Consider the following 20,000-nt stretch of genomic DNA (forward strand, 5'->3'; position numbering starts at 1 on the left):
GCACTTGCTAATTGCCATCAAGAACCTCGTTTCACTCAGCTTGTTCTTTGCAAAAATGCTCCTTTACACCCGCGAGTTCGGCGTCGATGATCTAATTTTGGAGTGCTAGCTGGATAAGCCAATACCCTGTAGGGGGGTAGTGCCGTCAGTGCACCTCATGTGGTGCACTGTAGGCATCCCTAAAGGTTCTTTGCAGCGTCCCTTCGCCCCTAGCTGCAACCCCTTTCACTCGTTTTACTGTACCTCTCTCTCTCTCATCTTCCTTTCCACCCTCTCCTAACAACTGTTTCATAGTGCAACTGCGGGGTTTTCCTCCCGTTACACCTTTCTAACCTTTTTACTGTCATTTTCGGTTTCAGCGCTGAATAACCTCTTAGGTCCCAGCGCTTGGCCTTTGCCCTAAATTCGATATTCTATTCTAATAATGATGAGCCAATATATCAATCAATCTACCTTCCCAACAATTTGTATTTTGTGTTTTCTGGAACAGACCTATTTACATGCATCTGCTTAATCATATTGATGCATCATAATAGTTACGTTGGGGACTGTTTATCTGTTTTCTTTCAAGCTGTTCTACGTTAGTTAACTGAATAATCTGCTTTATAGTTTATGAAATTTTAAGACGCAGCACGGCTGCATCACATCAGTGACTCTCTCCTATTTGCTGCAAGGTATGGCGGGTCATTCTGGAGTCATATATTTGCACTTACTGGAACGTCGCTTTGGTTTCTCGTTAAGTGGGTACCGGGTGTGGTAGTACCTAGATCTTTAGAATTCGGTAACAGCGACCACGTGTTTCTAATTTTTTTTTTTTTTATTTCTTGAGGGTTTCCACAGACCTGATGACTTATTACCATTAAACATTTTTTTTTTGGGGGGGCGGGGGAGGACGATTCCTTTTGTTGCTATATTTACTTTTCGTGAAAACGCCATCAAATATTCTTTAATAAAACCAAGAAGAACCAGCCTTGAGCGACTGATCCTCGTGTTTATGATTACCACGTCTTACATAAAGTGCTCCTACCTCAACGCACTGTAGGCAGCGTATTGGCGTCAGTGACCCTTGTAGATGCAACGCCAGAAAACTTACAATCAATTAATAATTCTTAACCGAATCCCTTCGCAGGTTTCCAGCTGCAATGCCTCCAGCCTCTTACTTTGAGCTGTCCATCTTCTCCACTTTATTCGAGCTACCTTTATGCAAGGGTTAGTGCTCGCATGAGGCTCAACAGAATATTTCCTTGGCCAGATAAAAAAAAAACATACAAGAGTTTTTCTGACCCTAAGGAAAGAAAATCTTTCTTCAGAAACTTTAATCTCCTAATCAAAGTGAGTGACTGAGCTGGTTGGCTCTGGGGTTGTTTTACAGTTCATATACCCTTAGTGTCCTAAAACCAGGAATCTTAAAGAATATGTTGCATTCATTCACTCTGTTCTGGACAAACAATACTGCCAGTAGCTCTTGCAACCCCGGGTACCAGTTTAGTAACTGTCGCCTATTACTGCAAATCCAGTCAAGAAAAACAAGGAGGTTGTGATCTGCGTAGACCTTGGAAGAGGATTTATTACCCTGAACGGAGACATCAAAATGTTCAACTGCAAAAATTAGTGCCAACAATAGCATAATTACATTGATGTTTACTGAACTTTTTTTATTAGTCTGTTATGTGTAGCTCATTAACATGGTTGCCTTTCCTCAATAAACTCGCGCAGCTTCTAGATCACTTGCATTTACAGAAAATTCAAATATGGACTACATATAGCGGTGACTCTTCTTCAACAGGTTAGTCAAAGGTAATGCAATGGTGGCATAATTTCAACAAAATTTGAGGTAGCATCCTGCCTTAACCAAGAAGTGAACAGCACGGCGTGACTGTAAGAGGGAGAATTGTAGGATACTTTTAACCTCGTTCTGGACAGGCTGAACAGAACCTTATCCCATGATATGCTCAGGATTAATAAAATGTGGCAGACCTGGAATCAGTTTTTACCAGGTTTATTTTCCTGTTGGCTTCTGCCAGTTGTTGAAACATTGCATATACCCTCTTTATGTACTCCTAAGTTTTACTGTAGATAATGATGTCATCCAAATAAGCCACAATTCCTTCCAGTCCTTGCTTGTACTAGGCAACTGATTAAGTGCTGGGGAGCAGCAAAGGCATCCTTTATTTAGAAGAGCAATACACTGTATTCGAACAGTCCTCTAGGAGTCATAAAGGCAGATAATTCATGAGCGCAGTACATGAGAGAAACACACCAATAGCCCTTAGTAAGTTGCACTTAATGAAGTATAACGCATTTCCAATGGTGTTAGTGTAATCATCAATCCTTGGCTAGTGTAATCATCCATCCTTAGCAGGTTGAACAAAAATGGCTTTGTTCCTTTATTGACTTTTCAGTAGTCTGTGAAGAAATTAATTCCTCCATCAGCCTTTCTTACAAGTGAGTAGGATGAACTCCACTGCAAGGCACTGGGATATATGGTCCTGTGCTATAATATACAGTCAATCTTGTTGCAGTAGCTCCCTCTGTTACAGTGCTACACCGTAGTCGTGTTGTTGGATCGGATTACTACCCTAATGCTATTATCCTTGCATTTTCATGCATATTTATCTATTGATTAATTTATAAATTTGTTTTTTCTATTTAATAAGCGATATCTTTCTGTATTTCCCTTTACTTTCTCTTATTTCCTAATGAGCACCATATTTTTGTAAACTTGAATTTCAAGTCATTGGCCCCTGTGGGCTTGTTTCATATGAATAGGGTTCATCTTCTGAATAATAATAATAATAATAATAATAATAATAATAATAATAATAATAATAATAATAATAATAATAATAATAATAATAATATTTGTCTGGCCTGGAATGTCTAAGAAGAGCCTGAAAGTTTTATGACAAGAACACTAATGTCATGTTGTCATTTAGTATGACTAGCTTTGGAATAAAAGTGTATCAGAATTAAGAATAATTTACGTTGACCTCCAAAAGTTTCTCTTGCGAGATGGGTGTGTCTTCTGTCCTTGCAAGAAGATCATCTTCCTCATCCTTTTCTGCTAAAATTCCCTGTTTTTCATTTTTCTCTCTGCTCCTTTCTTTTACAACTCTCCTTCTACTCCTGTTTCTGCTCCTCTTCTTCTCCATTATCTCTATCTAACTCTGCCATTTCTTCTTCATTTCCTCTCCATTTTTGAGAAGCATGTTTCTGGCTGCAGCAATATGGTATTGGTCCGGGTCAGTGCTGGTCTGCACTACAATCGTATCATTTTAAAGATTAATTTAAAATTAAATAAATGTTCTTCATAAAATGTATTGATTAAATTCATCAGAATTTGCAACTGTTTTCAGTCTTTTTCTTTGCTATTCTCGGAAAACAAGTACTTCATATAGTTTAACAAAGCTTTTTTGCATATAATGTGAACTGTACTTTGGCATAACTTAGTCGCAGCCATAGTGCATTGCATTGCATGGCTGAAGCTGTGCATGGAAGCCTGATTTTTCTTCTCCCACCAGGTATACTTGTGGACACTGCAAATCATATCTCAGGCTTGAGCATTCAAATGCTGTTGTGGAGAACCTTCTCTGTGGGTGATATACAGGAAAAGGACACAGTGAACGAAGATGTAAAGTCACTTACCCTTCCCTTCATCTTTGACTTGACAGACAGGAGATGTGGCAATGTGTATGCCTCATCTATGATTTTTCCCTAGTTATCGTGAAGATTAAAGAGTGGGATGAGGAAGAAGTGTCAGTGCCTCTAACGGGCTCGAGGTTGTTATTTAAAATGGTATCATTATAATATTGATCTGCTTTATGCAAAGCTTGATCATCTTGCCGTGGGAATCTTCTCTTCCATCAGGTGTCCCAACTGCGCATTCCAGATTACTGAGTTTCTTGACAATTTTTGTACGGGCCTTGGCACATGGCTGAAAGAGGGCTCCGAGGCATGTGCAAGGGAAGCATACCATCTCCCACCTGGAAGTCATACGCTTGAACTCAGTTGGCCTGGTTGTACCAGGTCTTCATTTTTTCTTGAGATCTTCTCGTCTCATCATGAGCGATTTTGAAATCCTTTTACAGCTTTTGAAGGTGAGCACATACTTCAAGAATCTCCAGTTTGCTCTTTGTCTTTTGTCCAGATCTCCAGCAGGAGACAGAGAAGCCCATGCACTTTATGCCCATATGCTATTGTGAATGGTGAAAATTTCAGGGATTCTTGCAAGAAATCACAGATAGCGAACAACACAAACACATTGCTTCATACCATTCTGGTGTTCTCGTCACGACGTGGAATAGCACTGAGGTGCCCTGAGATTTGGAATGTCAGACTTAAGGTATATTTCTTATTACCAAGTCTTTTGTTGTACTCTCAAACACGATGGATAAGAAAGTGCTGCCTTGATCATTCAAGGTAACTGGGGAATGAGAACACACTGATGAAGTACACAAGAGCACAGAAAACGCACTTTCCAGTTACTGTACGTGATGGAAGTGCCTCAGGAAAGTGAGTGGAGGCATGGTGAAGATAAAAGTGTTTCCCTTTTTTATCCTTAGTAATGGTCCCCCCAATGGAGAAAGTCTCCCCAAGCACAGGTCTCTCCTCAACCCTTTTGCTGAAGTTCGGCCTAAAAAAATTTTTGGGAGATCCTTTTTCGGGTTTTATGCACACCGAGGTGGCCTCCCATGGGTTGCTGATTGTACAGTATCGCCATTCTGCATCTACAGTTGTTGGCATAAGTTGACTTTTCTGTATAAGGGCAACTGGCATTGTTAAGGCAGCATATGCACTAACAACGTCATTTCCCAATAGCCGCTGGACTCCATTCAGGGACTCCTTATGTACAAGGACCACAGTACTTGGGCCTAATTGTAATGTGGAGTCAGATCTAACCTTTATTTCATACAATGTTTTGCCAAAATGTAAAGTGCACCAAAGGGGAGGACGGGTTGGTAAACCAGAATCTGTTCTGCTCCTGTATCTCAGTGTATTGCAATCCATGCAGAATCGGTGGCTAAATCTTGCTGGACATGGACCTTTTGATTCTAGAATCTGCCATGATCAACCAAGAAGTGAATATGAATCTGTCAAGAGGACACTGGAAATCGGATTTCACAGACGGTTTAATACTAAGACCAGTTCTCAAGCAGGTGCTCTAGCGGATACTCTTACCAGACTCGACTTAGGTGAGAGATAACCAGGACTAAAGACAATGATAGATTGACCCCTTTCATCACAGAATAGCTACCATTTGCAATAGCGCCAATGCTGTCGCCACACCTACATATTCCATATAGGCTAAGGATGCTTGTCACCCACCAACTGTCCACATTCACCAGCTATTAGGATTAAAGGTTACTAAACAAAATATATAGTTTGTCATATAAATAATGATTTTATAAGCCTTTAAACTATAAATATATATATATATATATATATATATATATATATATATATATATATATATATATATATATATATATATATATATATATATATATATATATATGAACAAATTTACAGCCACGAAGGAAAAGCGGAACAATGAGATGCTAAGTACTTTCGTCTTATTACCAAGACATGGTCACAGCAACTAAAGATATATAGAGACAACATATATATATATATATATATATATATATATATATATATATATATATATATATATATATATATATATATATATACATATATATATATATATATATATATATATATATATATATATATATATATATATATATATATATATATAATATATATATAATCCTAAGGGAATACAAAAAGTTTGGGAGGTCAGTGGATTAACATCAAAATCTACCTATTGTCTTTCAATATTGTCTTATTTTGTTTTTTCAGTATTGTCTTGTTTTGTCTTTCAAATCCTTCTGAAACATATGTTTTATTACAGGGTCAAAAGAAAATAATCCTTGGCTTAAATTTAGGTTATTCTCCCAGTTCACCTGAATTATATCGGATTCCAGCAAGTTCCTGGAAATAGTTTCATTACTTCGTGATACTACATTGCTTTGCATCCAGTTTATTCTGTAGGACTTTTCACTTAGATGCAAAAAAAGAGCATTATTAGTCTGACCTGTTCTTACCGAATATTTGTGTTGTTTTAATCTGGTATTTAATTCTTTACTGGTCTGACCTAAGTCAAATAAATCTCAATCCATACAAAGAACTTTGTATACAATATTGCTATCATTTCGGGTTCTATTTTTTATAAGCATGTTTTTGATATTATTATATGTGAAGGATACATTTTTATTAAAAAAATTTAAAAAAGGTTTTACAGCTTCAAATCCAATAAAAAGTGGCAAGCAAAGAGTGTTTGAGGACACTTCTTTTTTTCTTTCCGATTTTTATACCTCTTTATGCTTTATTGTAACAAATATCCATAATGTGAGTTTGATAGTGAATTCCTGATCTAAAAACTCAGGACTGACTATTCGCAAGGCTCGAAGAAACATTGATGAAAAAACTGAAATTTTTATATTTATATGAGACCCTGAGTAATAGTGTACATATGTCAGATTATTTGTCTTTTTCCTATAAATACTAAATTTATAATTAAAAGGCTCCCTTTTAATATAAATGTCCAAAAAAAGGCAAACATTCATCTTTCTCTAACTCGAGTGTAAATTTAATAGAAGGGACTTGTTCCTTTAGTGGAACCAATAATTTGTTTACATCCAAATCTTTCGGTATGCTGGTTAACATCAACATAACGATATCATGTTACGGGAAAATGGAAAATCTTTGGGATTTAAAGGCGTTCAAAAAATTCCATGTATAAATTTGATAGAACAGGTGAAAGTGGGTTTCCCATTGCCATAGCAAATGTTTGTTAAAAACATTTCCCGTTGAAAATAAATTTACAACCACATATGCATAATCTTGTTAATTCTATGACCTGGCTAATTGTTAATGGCGAATCAAGTTTATGCAATTCATCTTTAAGGTATTCCAATACCGAATCAATGGGCACTTTAGTGAATAAGGAACGTACGTCAAAATCTATTAACAGTGAATCTGTAATGATTGTAGTACCATTGATTTAGTCAGTCAAATCTAAAGAATTAATATGATGGGTGCCGCAAATAGTTCCTAGCAATGGTGACAATAATTTTGTTAGATATTTTGAAAGCTTATAAGTTACGGAACCAACAGAACTAACTATTGGTCTCATAGGGTTAGTTTCTTAAAGTGTTTTTACTAGCCCAGGGCTGGGTAGAGCTCTCGGCTAGCACGTTGTTGGCCCAGCGTTCGGTTCTCGGAGCGGCCAATGAAGAATTAGAGGAATTTATTTCTGGTGATAGAAATTCATTTCTCGTCATAATGTGGTTCGGATTCCACAATAAGCTGTAGGTTCCGTTGCTAGGTAACCAGTTGGTTCTTAGCCACGTAAAATAAATCTAATCCTTCTGGCCAGCCCTCTCTAGGAGAGCTGTTAATCTGCTCAGTGGTCTGGTTAAACTAAGATATACTTAACTAGCCCATATAGATACGGCAAGGAAGGTGAATTCGTTAAAAACAGGTTTTTGAGACCTTTGTTGCTTTTCATGATTTTCTTTAATAATTTACTATTGAAAGATTTTATTGCTTCTTCTAAGGGGTTCTTGTTTAGTTCTAGGCGAGTATTATTGTCACTTAACAATTCTTCCATTTTTGATATACACAATTATGGATAAAGAATTCTATATCTCAAAAATGGAAGAATTGTAAAGTGACAATAATACTTACCTTCTTCCCTTCCCTTTACTTGAGATGGTAATTTTCTTAGCATTTTGTGTTTTGTGGATTTTATTGTAAATGTATATTGCTGTTTTTAGGGTGAGTCTTTTTATTGTACTTCATATAGATTCGTCTTTTTTACAGCTGTGATAATGGGGCTATGCCCCGAAACGTCGCAGATAAAGCTTTGTGGAATTGCTACAAGACGTCTCCCTCGTCTCCTTGTAATGTGCATATATATATATATATATATATATATATATATATATATATATATATATATATATATATATATATATATATATATATATATATATATATATATATATATATATATATACAATATATACACATATATATAAAATACATACATATATATATAATATATATATATATATATATATATATATATATATATATATATATATATATATATATATATATATATATATATATATATATATATATATATGTATGTATATATATATATATATATATATATATATATATATATATATATATATATATATATATATATATATATATATATATATATATATATATATATATATATAAATATATATATATATATATATATATATAATATATATATATATATATATATATATATATATATATATATATATATATATATATATATATATATATATATATATATATATATATATATATATATATATATATATATATAATATATATATAATATATATAAGACGTGAAAAATAAGACTGTGTAGGTACTGTCCGGTTTCGACTTTTTCCAAACCATTTGTGGAGGACTGATACAAAGTGGTAGAAATCACAATATATAAATACTACAGAAACCGCTGGAGATTGCAAATCTACACCTGACGGGTGTCAAAGGAGAGGGGCGACAAAGCTCATTGGTGTTAGTGCCCCTGTACCATACATGTTTACAAATATGATAATCTTCTTTCCATATGTATCTACTGCTTCCTTAAAATTTAAACATATGACGAATTTCTTTTAAAATTATAGGATCAAGTTTATACAGGCCTTGACTGATATTCATGATATGGCCATAAGTTTCTTTTTTAAAGCGAGATTCAATCATATTCCTTTCCAAGGTATTATTAGAAAAGGCTATCTTTTTCCCCCCTGCCCAGTTGATAGCGTGATTGTTCTCACTAACATGTACAAAAATTCCACTGTTAACCTGTGCATACTTTATACATTTCTTATGCTGTTCTGTTCTCTTTTCCAGTGTTTACCATTTTGACCAATATAAAAGTTGTCACAAGATTTACATGGAATTTTATGAACATATCCTCCAGTAGTGTCGGGAGAGTTCTTTATGAGTACATTTTTCATTATTTTATTGTTCTTAAATGCTACAATAACTCCAAAATTCATAAGATGATGGGGGATATCTTTCATATTATTGTATGGTAGTACAAGTAAATTTTTTGTGTTGTAAGATTCTTTTTTCTTTTGATTCATTCTTTTTTGCCGCTTCTATTCCATTGCCTAACTTGATCCTAAAATTTCCAAAGATATTTGCCAAATGTTTAAATTTTAAGGAAGGTAGTAGATATATATGGAAAGAGGATTATCATATTTGTAAACATGTATGGTACTGGGGCACTAACACCAATGAGTTTTGTCGCCCCTCTCCTTTGACACCGTCAGGTGTAGATTTGCAGTCTCCAACGGTTTAGTATTCATACCCGCCCTGCCTTTATAGTACAGTATATATTGTGTGGTTTCTACTACTTTGTAACAGTCCTCTGTAAACGGGTTTGAAAAAAACTTGAATCCTGACAGGACCCACACCCAGTCTCATTTTTCCACATGTGGGGATAAGTGATGGACGAATCACGTGTAAAAGTGATTATAACCACACACACACACACACACACACACACACACACACACACACATATATATATATATATATATATATATATATATATATATATATATATATATATATATATATATATATTTGTATTATATATGTGTGTGTGTGTTTGTGTGTGAACATACCTATATAGAAACTGTTCTTTTGTGTTTACTGCGCGTTACTCAACTGATTTTCTGTTAAAACACCGTTATAAATAACTCCTTCAAAAAATTCCATTTCAGTTGACGAACCTTAATTGTAACAAGCTAGACAACTCATTATGTCCATGATCAATATATCTACTTATACTAGAATTAAATCAGATATTATTCAGACAACTTTATTAACTTTTAGTTGACCCTTTTAATGATATACATAACCCCAAAAAATTTCATTCTTAATCATTAGTAAACCCTGGTAATCTAAATTCAGTCATATCAATCTTAAGACAGTTATCTTAACCTTTAGAAAAGCCTTTTTGCAGATAACTTGTTTATATTTAAACAATCTTATCCATCTTTCGAAAGTCAAAACAATTTTCAACAACCCTATTGATATTCAAATAACTAAATTCATCTTTAAATAACCTAAATGATATTTAGACAACGTAAGTCAATGTAAGGCAACCCTACTGATGCACAGATTGTCCTCATGGTCAAAGTAATTGTTGGGTAACAATGGATCTTGATACAACCTGAGATCCTTAAGGCAACTTAGTTCATCTTTATGGAAATGACTCAGTTCATCTTGAGACGGCAAACACTACTGATCTTCAAACAAAACTTTTAATCTGCAAATAACCTTAAGAACAATTAGACAGCCCAATTAATCTTCAGGTTACACAATTAGTCTTCATACACTTCTTGTTTGACTTCTAGACAACCTGAGTCATCTTTTGCCAACGTAATTAATCTCAATAATGTCCTACTAATATTTAAGTAACCCATTTAATTTTAAGTTAGCCAAAATGATAATTAGATGACAATATTAATCTTTAGATAACCTAATTAGACAACAGGCAACCTCTCAAATCCTAGTCAACCCAGTTTGTTTGAAGCCAGCCTAATTAATCTCTTGAATACTCCATCAACCTTTAGACAGCCCAGTTAATCGTGAGTTAACTCTGTTAATGATTAGACGATCTTATTAATCTTTGGACAACCTAGCTAGCCATCAGACAACCCTCTTGGTCTCAATATAACCCAGTTCATGTTTAACCAGCCTAATTCATCTCCAGAAGATCCCATATATCCGTAGATACCCCAAATCAGTACTGGATATCCTAATTAATTGTTAAACAATCCAATGCAGTCGAGGCAGATATAACTCTCTTGCAATGTCCCCATTTTTCAGCTAGAAGGTCCACAGAAAACGGGATTCGAAATGGGAGGGGAGACTGAAGAACCTGCGGAGTACCCGGTGATTGTCTACATCCACGGAGGCTCGTTTTATGCTAACGGCGGACGACTTTACCCAGGAGAAAAGCTGGCCACGAAGGGCATCGTTGTGGTCACAATCAACTACCGTCTGGGTCCGTTTGGTAAGTTTTGAACGAGTTTGCTTTTGTGTGTGTGTGTGTGTGTGTGAGAGAGAGAGAGAGAGAGAGAGAGAGAGAGAGAGAGAGAGAGAGAGAGAGAGAGAGAGAGAGTTGATTTTAACATTTACGACTTTGCAGAGTCCTCTCTTCCATTGAGACATCAGTAGAATGAAACTGGATGTTTGTTTACGCAGTGTAGGCGGTGAAACATAAAGAGTAAAATACTCAAAATCTATTTCCTCTCTCCGCAAGTAAGTTATCAAGTCAACGGTAAAAATGTCACCAGCAAAGTATTCCTTCCAATCTCATCGTGTAAATTCAGTTTCTTCATGCTAGAGAAGCACCAAGATGTGCAAACAGGCCTCAGTGTCTTCGTTGACTGAAGTCTCAAGAGACATTTTCTTATACGACAGAGGAAGGAGAAGGGATGTAGGCATTGAGACGTGGTGTGCAAAGCCCATTTCCATGAGACAACTGACTCTGGGACTCGCAGTCTTCTAAAAAGTCAGCTGTGCGTTTCAGTGTGAGGGGCACATTCGTGTACCTGTCAAGGTTGGCAAGTGAGAAGATGAAGAGTAAGAAGACAGACGATAGACAGTGAGGCAAACCGACTTGCTTCTCGGCCTCACTGAGACCCAGTGCTGCCTGCAAAAGGCTGCAAGACGTGTTGCAGGCGGCAGCCCTACTCTTAACCCTCCTCTTTAATTCTGGGTCGGGATAGCGTGATTGTAGTAGATCCTTTTATGCAAAATATGAAGTCAATGCACCAACACTAATTCAAAACTGCAGGAAATAGTAAGGCAGTCATCTAATGCAAAAATATGAGTGTACACGTTGACACAAACGGTCAATAATACGTAAGGAAGTCAGTAAACAAATCTGAACTCCCATAACAGAAATAAGAACTAAAAGTGAAATAGAGGCCTGTTAGATACGCAAACTAACCAGGCCACACTCTCCCACTCGATTCAGCTTTAGGACTTTTGCATACCCCTCTATGAACTTTAAGCGTCCTTACACCTTTGGTATTTTCACTGGGTGGGGGGAAAAAAGAAAGAGAGAGAGAGAGAGAGAGAGAGAGAGAGAGAGAGAGAAAGGGTAACATATTTCATCCTACGAAAAAAAGTCCCAGGAATTCTAACATGCCGTTGGGTCTACTTGAAAAAGGAGATTGTGTTGGGGGGCGGGGGAGGTTGATTGCGGTAGATGTAATTTGAGGGAGATGGGCCTCGGGGGATTGCCAGGGTATGAGGGGCCTATGGGAGGACCTTTGTGAAGGGGGGTGGGGGAGGGCCAGTTGTCAAGGAAATTAAGCAGAAACGAGAACTTAACTGAGTAGCTATAATGACGTCATTTATCTTGTGAGTGGTTTTGTAGTTTTTTTTTTTTTTTACTTTCTTTGCGAAGACCGTGAGAGGTGATATGAAGTATTCTGAAATGAAAATGGCTGAAATGTAATGAGAGAGAGAGAGAGAGAGAGAGAGAGAGAGAGAGAGAGAGAGATGTAGCGTCTTAAATGGAAAGATGAACAGCTGAGAGAACACGTAACCACAAATCTAATGTGTGGTTGTGTTTGAGTGTCTGAGAGAGGGGTGGGGGGGGAGGTGGCTGGAAAGAGAGAGGATGAGAGCATTAGTGAGAGAGACAAAAGTTGAGGAGACAGGCATCCTCAAATCTAATGGGAGAGAGAGAGAGAGAGAGAGAGAGAGAGAGAGAGAAAACCAATACATACAAGCAACAAAAGTGACCGCATTCTTGCACGGTCAAGGAAAATGCGTATGCCAGACGAGCTAACGGATAGACAGACTCACATCTGAAACATTTATTGAACGAAAGAAATTGTACGTTTCTTTTTGGCATTTCCGTACTTAAGATATTTAAATTGCTCTCATTACACAAACAATATCCTCTATCTCCAATGAGTGAAGTTTGCCTGTTCGATAAGTGATAACGCCTTGTTTAACAAATTACCTCATTAATTTCGTCAAAAGCATCATCAAAATAAACCTATTTGATCTTTTCTGGTTAGGTACAAAATAATGTACAGTTTTGCTTAGGTGCTCGTGCGTTCAGAACCGTGTGCATGAATAATTAATTTCATTCATAGGCTCTAGCCTCTCACTCTCACACTTCTCAAAAGAGAGGTACGCGTGTGCGTATTCCGCGAATCTTAATATCCACCAATAGGTCTTTTAATCATTTCCGTCTATGTAATCTATTAAGGCACCCCAGTCACCTTCGTTTCTTTTTTATTCTTAATTAAGAAAAGAAACTTCATCCGAATCATAATGACCATAAATAGACACCTTCTTGACGCCTCCACCCACGCACGTCTTCAGACCCTCCCTCCCTCCGGAGGGTGTTAATGAAGGGATCCTGTTATCCCCGGCGTCCGGATACGGCTAACAAGCGATGCCCGAGGTGGGAATGACAAAAGAAGAAGAAGGTGAAAAAGAAGGAGAAGAAGAATTCAAGTAACGTGTTGATGCTCCGTGTGAATGGAACGCGTCATTTGTGTTTCACCACGAGAGGCAGACATGTCGCTTCCTTCGTGAATAAGTTGTACATTTCGACTCGCCTTCCATATCCTTAATGGCATTTGCTCTTCAAAAAAAATAATGATAATAATAAAATAAGTAGTGCCACTAGTAGTTTGGCGAAGGGGTAAAAGGGCACTTTTGATGACGACTTTTGTTCCGGGGGCTGGCGGTAGCAGCAACGTCATAGATGACTGACAAGTGACGATAACGGAGACGTTGGTACCAATCAAGGTGAATCAGTCGTGTCAGAAATGCTGAGGGTAGTGGTATCAACAATACTGACAGAAATTCCAATTCTATTTTCAAAGGTATATACCAATTATTCTTTCTATTATCTTGAAGCTCAAACTAACTAAATAACTATCGAGGCAGATGTAAATTTGCTAGTTCTCCCTTCAGGCGTTCGTATTTGCAGCTGCCCCTGTAAAGGACAAGACATTTAGGAAAACTGAAGTTTATATTGAGAGGTTTGCTGATACAGAATTCCGTAAGACTCGTGTAGCAAGGAGAAGCACGAACCTCCTTCATGGCCTATTCTAGCAGTCATCTCTCCATCGTATTTTTATCCAATGATCCTCATTACTTAGGCCATCATGTTCTTGCTAACCTTCACTTTCAACATTCTTTTCTAACAAACACTCTTAAAATCTCTCCTCAGTCGTTGAGGTTTCTCTTCACTTTCACCAAGCGATATTATCCGTCAACAGATTCTATTCGAACCGGCTATCACAACCATTTTTATTATATTATTTGTATGATTAATTTCTTCACTAAATAATGGAATTATTTTCAGCTAATTCACTGATAATCATTCGTTTGTTCCACTTTTCATCTTTTGTCGCCAGTTCTTTATAATGCCTTTTTACTAACTTTGGTACTATACTTCTCCCTTCACTCGGGGTACGATTTTGGTACTTGTCTCATATTTTCTAAAGTTAGCCAGTTTCTTTTCCTTATATTTTGTTTATATTTTCTTCTGGGGCTCACTTTTTACTCATTAGTCTATTAACCCTATCTGTCATTCCTGTGGAGAGTTTTCGTATTGTCATCCCTCCAAGACTTAGAATTAATGGCCTATGTTGCTCAGCCAATAACTTGATTTCAGTAAAATCAAATTGTTCTCAGAAATAAGGATATTGATTGTAAACAGAGAATCAGGAAATAACTGAGATTCATTACCAGCACAGAGTAGGCGGAGGCAGGAAAAGTAGAATTATCCATCGAAGAAATGGCAAAAACTTGAGTGTTTTGAGGTGATTTGGTCATGCTGTAAGAATGGGAGAAAAGGTTGATGAGAAAGGTGCCATGATGCAGGAGTCGAGACAGAAAGGAGAAAAGGAAGACCAAGAGAGTGCTGGTTATGATAGTTTTCAGAAGCATATATATATATATATATATATATATATATATATATATATATATATATATATATATATTATATATATATATATATATATATATATATATATATATATATATGCTAACAATATATATCTTAACATCTTTCCCTGGAGATTCGGACTGCCGACCATTGAAATTGCAAGTCGATGCTCAGCACACATACGAGTACACCTGGAGTGCATCGACCTGCTACTTTAATGGTCGACAGTTCCATTCCCAGGAGGTAGGTTATTATTGGCATCTATTTTTAGGCGATACTGCCTGCTAATATATATATATATATATATATATATATATATATATATATATATATATATATATATATATATATATATATATATATATATATATATATATAGACAGATAGATAGATAGATAGATAGATAGATAGATATAGAATAGATATACAGAGAGAGAGAGAGAGAGAGAGAGAGAGAGAGAGAGAGAGAGAGAGAGAGATATTTGAAAGTTAAAAACCAACTTTTATTGTTTGTAATTAGCTTTGGAGACTTCTTTCCATCGCCAGGAATATTTTATGACCTACATGAAATATAATATTCTTTAAAACTTCCAACGAATTTTTAAAAGTGAAAAATTACGAATATAAAAAGTGAACCGACAAAAGGACATCAAACAAAAATGTAAATGAAAAGAGAACCATTCTTCAAACACGAGTTCGAAAAGTCTACAAGCAGAGCAACTCGACTGACCTTCCATTATCATTAAAGGATTTTTTTCTGAAGATGCATAGCCACTCAACTAATCCAAGCCACGTTTCACTCAAAATGAGCAAACATTCGCATGGATCAATCTTAGAATCTTCAATCAATAAAGAATTAATAATAAGTAAGCAACAATAAATCACGAATCGCTCGAATTTCCATGTATACGGTACGACTAAAGAGCTGAAATTTGCGTCATAAAACGTCATCTCTGTGGGCGCAACAAGCCTCAAAGATTTTCCCTTTTTTTTTTTTTTTTTTTGTCAACATACGATTGCGTGTGTCCGATATGCAGTGCATCATGCAGCAGGACGAAACTGGCTAATCGGTCAGTTTTACAGGGTTCATCCAGGCGCGCCCTCTACATTTAACCACCCATTCCACATCTCCGGTTAAGATAACGTGAACATTCCATTACATTCTGGGGAAGGAGCCGCTTCCCCTGATTGCTGTGAGCGATATTTACCTTCGTTTAATTTCTTATTACTGCCATTCCAGGTTTCCTGTCAACCGGGGACCAATGGGCCCCAGGTAACTGGGGACTCTTGGACCAAAGGTTAGCTGTGCAGTGGGTGCAGCGACATGCCCACGCCTTCAAAGGGCGCAAAGATAAAATCCTGCTGGTGGGAAACTCAGCAGGAGGGGCCTCGGTCATTCTTCATCTTATTTCTCCTCTTTCTAGAGGTAAGTCCTTCACAGGATGATTATGATTATTATTATCTAAAGGGAAGCCGCTGAAAAGCACGTTTGGAATTCATAAACAAGCAATATCAGCTTATTATTATTATTATTATTATTATTATTATTATTATTATTATTATTATTATTATTATTATTGGGTTGTTGTTATTGTTGTTGTTGTCTGAAATAAATCTCCATTCATTCAAGGAACGTTTTTCCCCAAGAGCAAGAAAACCTATCTGGAAGGTCTATGGCATGTTTTCTAAAAGTCAAGAGCATTAAACCTGAAGTCTAAGTGAGAGAATTACCTCAGAAATAAATCTGAAAAAATCCTATTTTCTTAACCACATGGGAAAGAGAACTAATGGATACAAACTTGGTTAACATCTTTGTTGTGTCCCTGCATTTATCACCTATTCTATGAATCGCCGTTTCCCTCGTCCGGTTATATTTAAGTTACTTTTGTTCCTTAATGCATAACTGAATAAAAAAAAATTCCATCTTCCCCTAGCCCACTATAACAACCACTAGTTCCTCTTTTTGGATTCCATTTGAGCTCAAGACTTTGCCTATTCTAGCCGTCTCTTTTGGTTTTCTCCTCCTGCAAAAGCGTTCAGAGACTTTCACAGATCCGTGCAGCTGCTCTTCGCTATCATCCAAAATTTGCATCATATGTATGCAACATTTATTCTTCCTTCACGTCTCCTTCTCTTGTCCCACAGGTTTGCACGTGCACACACACACATTTATATATATATATATATATATATATATATATATATATATATATATATATATATATATATATATATATATATATATATATATTATATGTATATATATTTATAGATATATATATATATATATATATATATATATATATATATATATATATATATATATATATATATATATATATATATATATATATATGTATGTACATATATATATATATATATATATATATATATATATTATATGTATATATATTTATATATATATATACATATACATATATATATATGCATGTGTGTATGTGTGCGTGTGTGAGATGCAGTCATACGGTATTAAAATGTTCTTTTGTGGCTTATCATTTGAGAATAATAAGTCTATGCAAAGAATATCTATTATTTCACATTTGCATATATAGATAATTATCTTATAGAATGTATATTACTAATTTATGTCACATGAATGTGTGTTTGTCAGATGTCTTCGAGTTTCCTGAGATGCAGTCATACGGTATTAAAATGTTCTTTATATATATTATCATTTGAGAATAATAAGTCTATATATAAAGAATATCTCATTATTTACATATATTGCAAATATAGATAATTATCTTATAAGAATGTATATTCACTAATTTATGTCACATGAATGTACAATTTTTGTCAGATGTCTTCGAGTTTCCTCATTTTTATTGTCAACACACACACATGAAAACATATAAAGTAGACATATATATATATATATATATATATATATATATATATATATATATATATATATATATATATATATATATATATATATGTTTAAAAATCACAGTAGATGCACGTGACTTCAGTGTATAAGCGAATCCCACAGGAAAAGACATTGGAAGTTCAGTAGTACCTTCTTCATATTTGTCTCATTTGTGCCCCGACGATGCGTCAATAAACGTGAAAGCGCTTGGTACTACTGAACTTCTGCCTGTCTTTTTCCTGTGGGATTCGCTTATACACTGAAGTCACGTGCATCTACTGTGATTTTTTAAGCATAATGGAAACCACGCGCAACTTCTACACCTTTTCTGTGAATTTTCCGAGCCTCGTTCTATTTGTGACGTCTTTCTGCAATGCCCTTACCAAAGCTCACAAGCTGAAACTTCGACTCAACTTTTTACGGAATTGTATGTGTGAGCAAGTGATGCCCAAGTCGATTTTACCAAGGAGAATTCTTCGTTTAGCAGAGCGGCCTTTCGACGAGTTTCAACGGATCATACTTCAAAAGCATATCGAAATAACAAAAGTGGAAGTAGAAGATGCTTTTAGTACACTTAGAAGCAGACGGTATGGCTTTACTCAGACTGTTCCTTGGGAGTGGAAGAAACGGATGCTGGATTAACTAAGAAAGTGTTGCAACCGTCTTGAAAGGAAGCTTCAATTTAAGCTGAAGAACCTTATTGCTGAAAGCGACTGGACTAAACATGTCAACGTGAACTTTATCGTTAATTTATCAGACAAACCAGTGGATAGTGCTACGACAGCGGCTTTAGGATACGGATTAAGTTTTGGTGCTTCTGACGATAACCTAGACTGTGTTAACATTTCAAAATCATTTTGTTATTTGGAAAAATTTATTCATGATTTGTGTCCTGATGACATCAATATTTGTAAAGGTATTGTGTATGGTGTTATGACCAAGCCCTCTTCCCCAAATCTTCCCGTACGATTTCTTCAGGCCTACAAAAACCTTAAAAAAGACGAAACATTGCAAGTAACAAAGGCAGATAAGTCTAATGCAGTGGTAATAATGAATAAAAGTGACTACGTAAATAAAATAATGGCATTATTGAATGATAGTGAAACTTATACGAAAGTGAGGTCAGATCCCACACAGACAGTTAACTTTCATTTTAGCAAACAAATTAAATCCATTTTTAAGGGCTCTGACCATTTAATTAAACAGTTTACCACTCAGTGCCCCTCCCTACCATATCTCTACGGTTTAGTCAAGACGCACAAAATCAATAACCCTATTAGACCAATCATTAGTTCAGCAGGCTCAGTTTCGTATAACTTATCTAAATGGCTTGTAAAAATTCTTACACCATTGGTAGGAAACATTTCTAATACGAATATAAAAAAATAATGTCGACTTTATAGACAAATTGAATAGTTTGAATTTGAAATTTGATTTTACTATGGTTAGTTTTGAAGTTGTCTCTTTATTTACAAAAGTGCCGGTAGATGATTTACTGGAATTTTTAGAGGAAGAATTAGTAAGTTATGACATTCCCTTATAAGGTTATGTATCAAAGATAGTAAATTTTGTTTCAATGGGGAATTTTTTGTATAAAAGTTTGGTATGGCTATGGTAATCCCTTATCTCCTGTCCTTAGCAATATTTACATGGAATTTTTTGAGACAAAATTCTTACCAAGAATTTTGCCCCGAAAAGTTATATGGTTTAGGTATGTAGATGACATTTTTTGTATCTGGCCAGTTCACGAAAATCTCCAGGAATTTCTCGTTAAGCTAAATAATTTAGTCTCTTCTATAAAATTTACTGTAGAGGAAGAAAGAAATTGTAATTTGAATTTTCGTGATGTAACTATCCACAGACATGATAGAAATTTCACCTTTTCAGTGTTTCGAAAATCAACTAACATTGCCTCTTTTGCTCATTATTATTCCAATCACCATCAGAATGTTAAATTCTTGAATGCATTATTCGTACATATGGGAGATTTAGATCATCCTATTAACTGGAGTAAAGCAAGAC

The 20,000-nt window shown here is 35.5% G+C and overlaps 1 protein-coding gene across 2 annotated transcripts in view; it reads left to right on the plus strand.

Annotated features, from left to right (window-relative positions):
• Positions 1-20,000, plus strand: part of LOC136841706 (bile salt-activated lipase-like) — a 208,326-nt gene that overhangs the window by 166,456 nt on the left and 21,870 nt on the right. For both annotated transcript variants that reach the window (XM_067108929.1, XM_067108930.1), the window contains exons 3-4: positions 10,984-11,170; positions 16,329-16,514. In XM_067108929.1, coding sequence (XP_066965030.1) covers positions 10,984-11,170; positions 16,329-16,514 — 373 coding nt within the window. The remainder of the gene's footprint in view (positions 1-10,983; positions 11,171-16,328; positions 16,515-20,000) is intronic.

Source organism: Macrobrachium rosenbergii, chromosome 9 (assembly GCF_040412425.1).
Source record: "Macrobrachium rosenbergii isolate ZJJX-2024 chromosome 9, ASM4041242v1, whole genome shotgun sequence".
NCBI lineage: Eukaryota > Metazoa > Arthropoda > Malacostraca > Decapoda > Palaemonidae > Macrobrachium > Macrobrachium rosenbergii.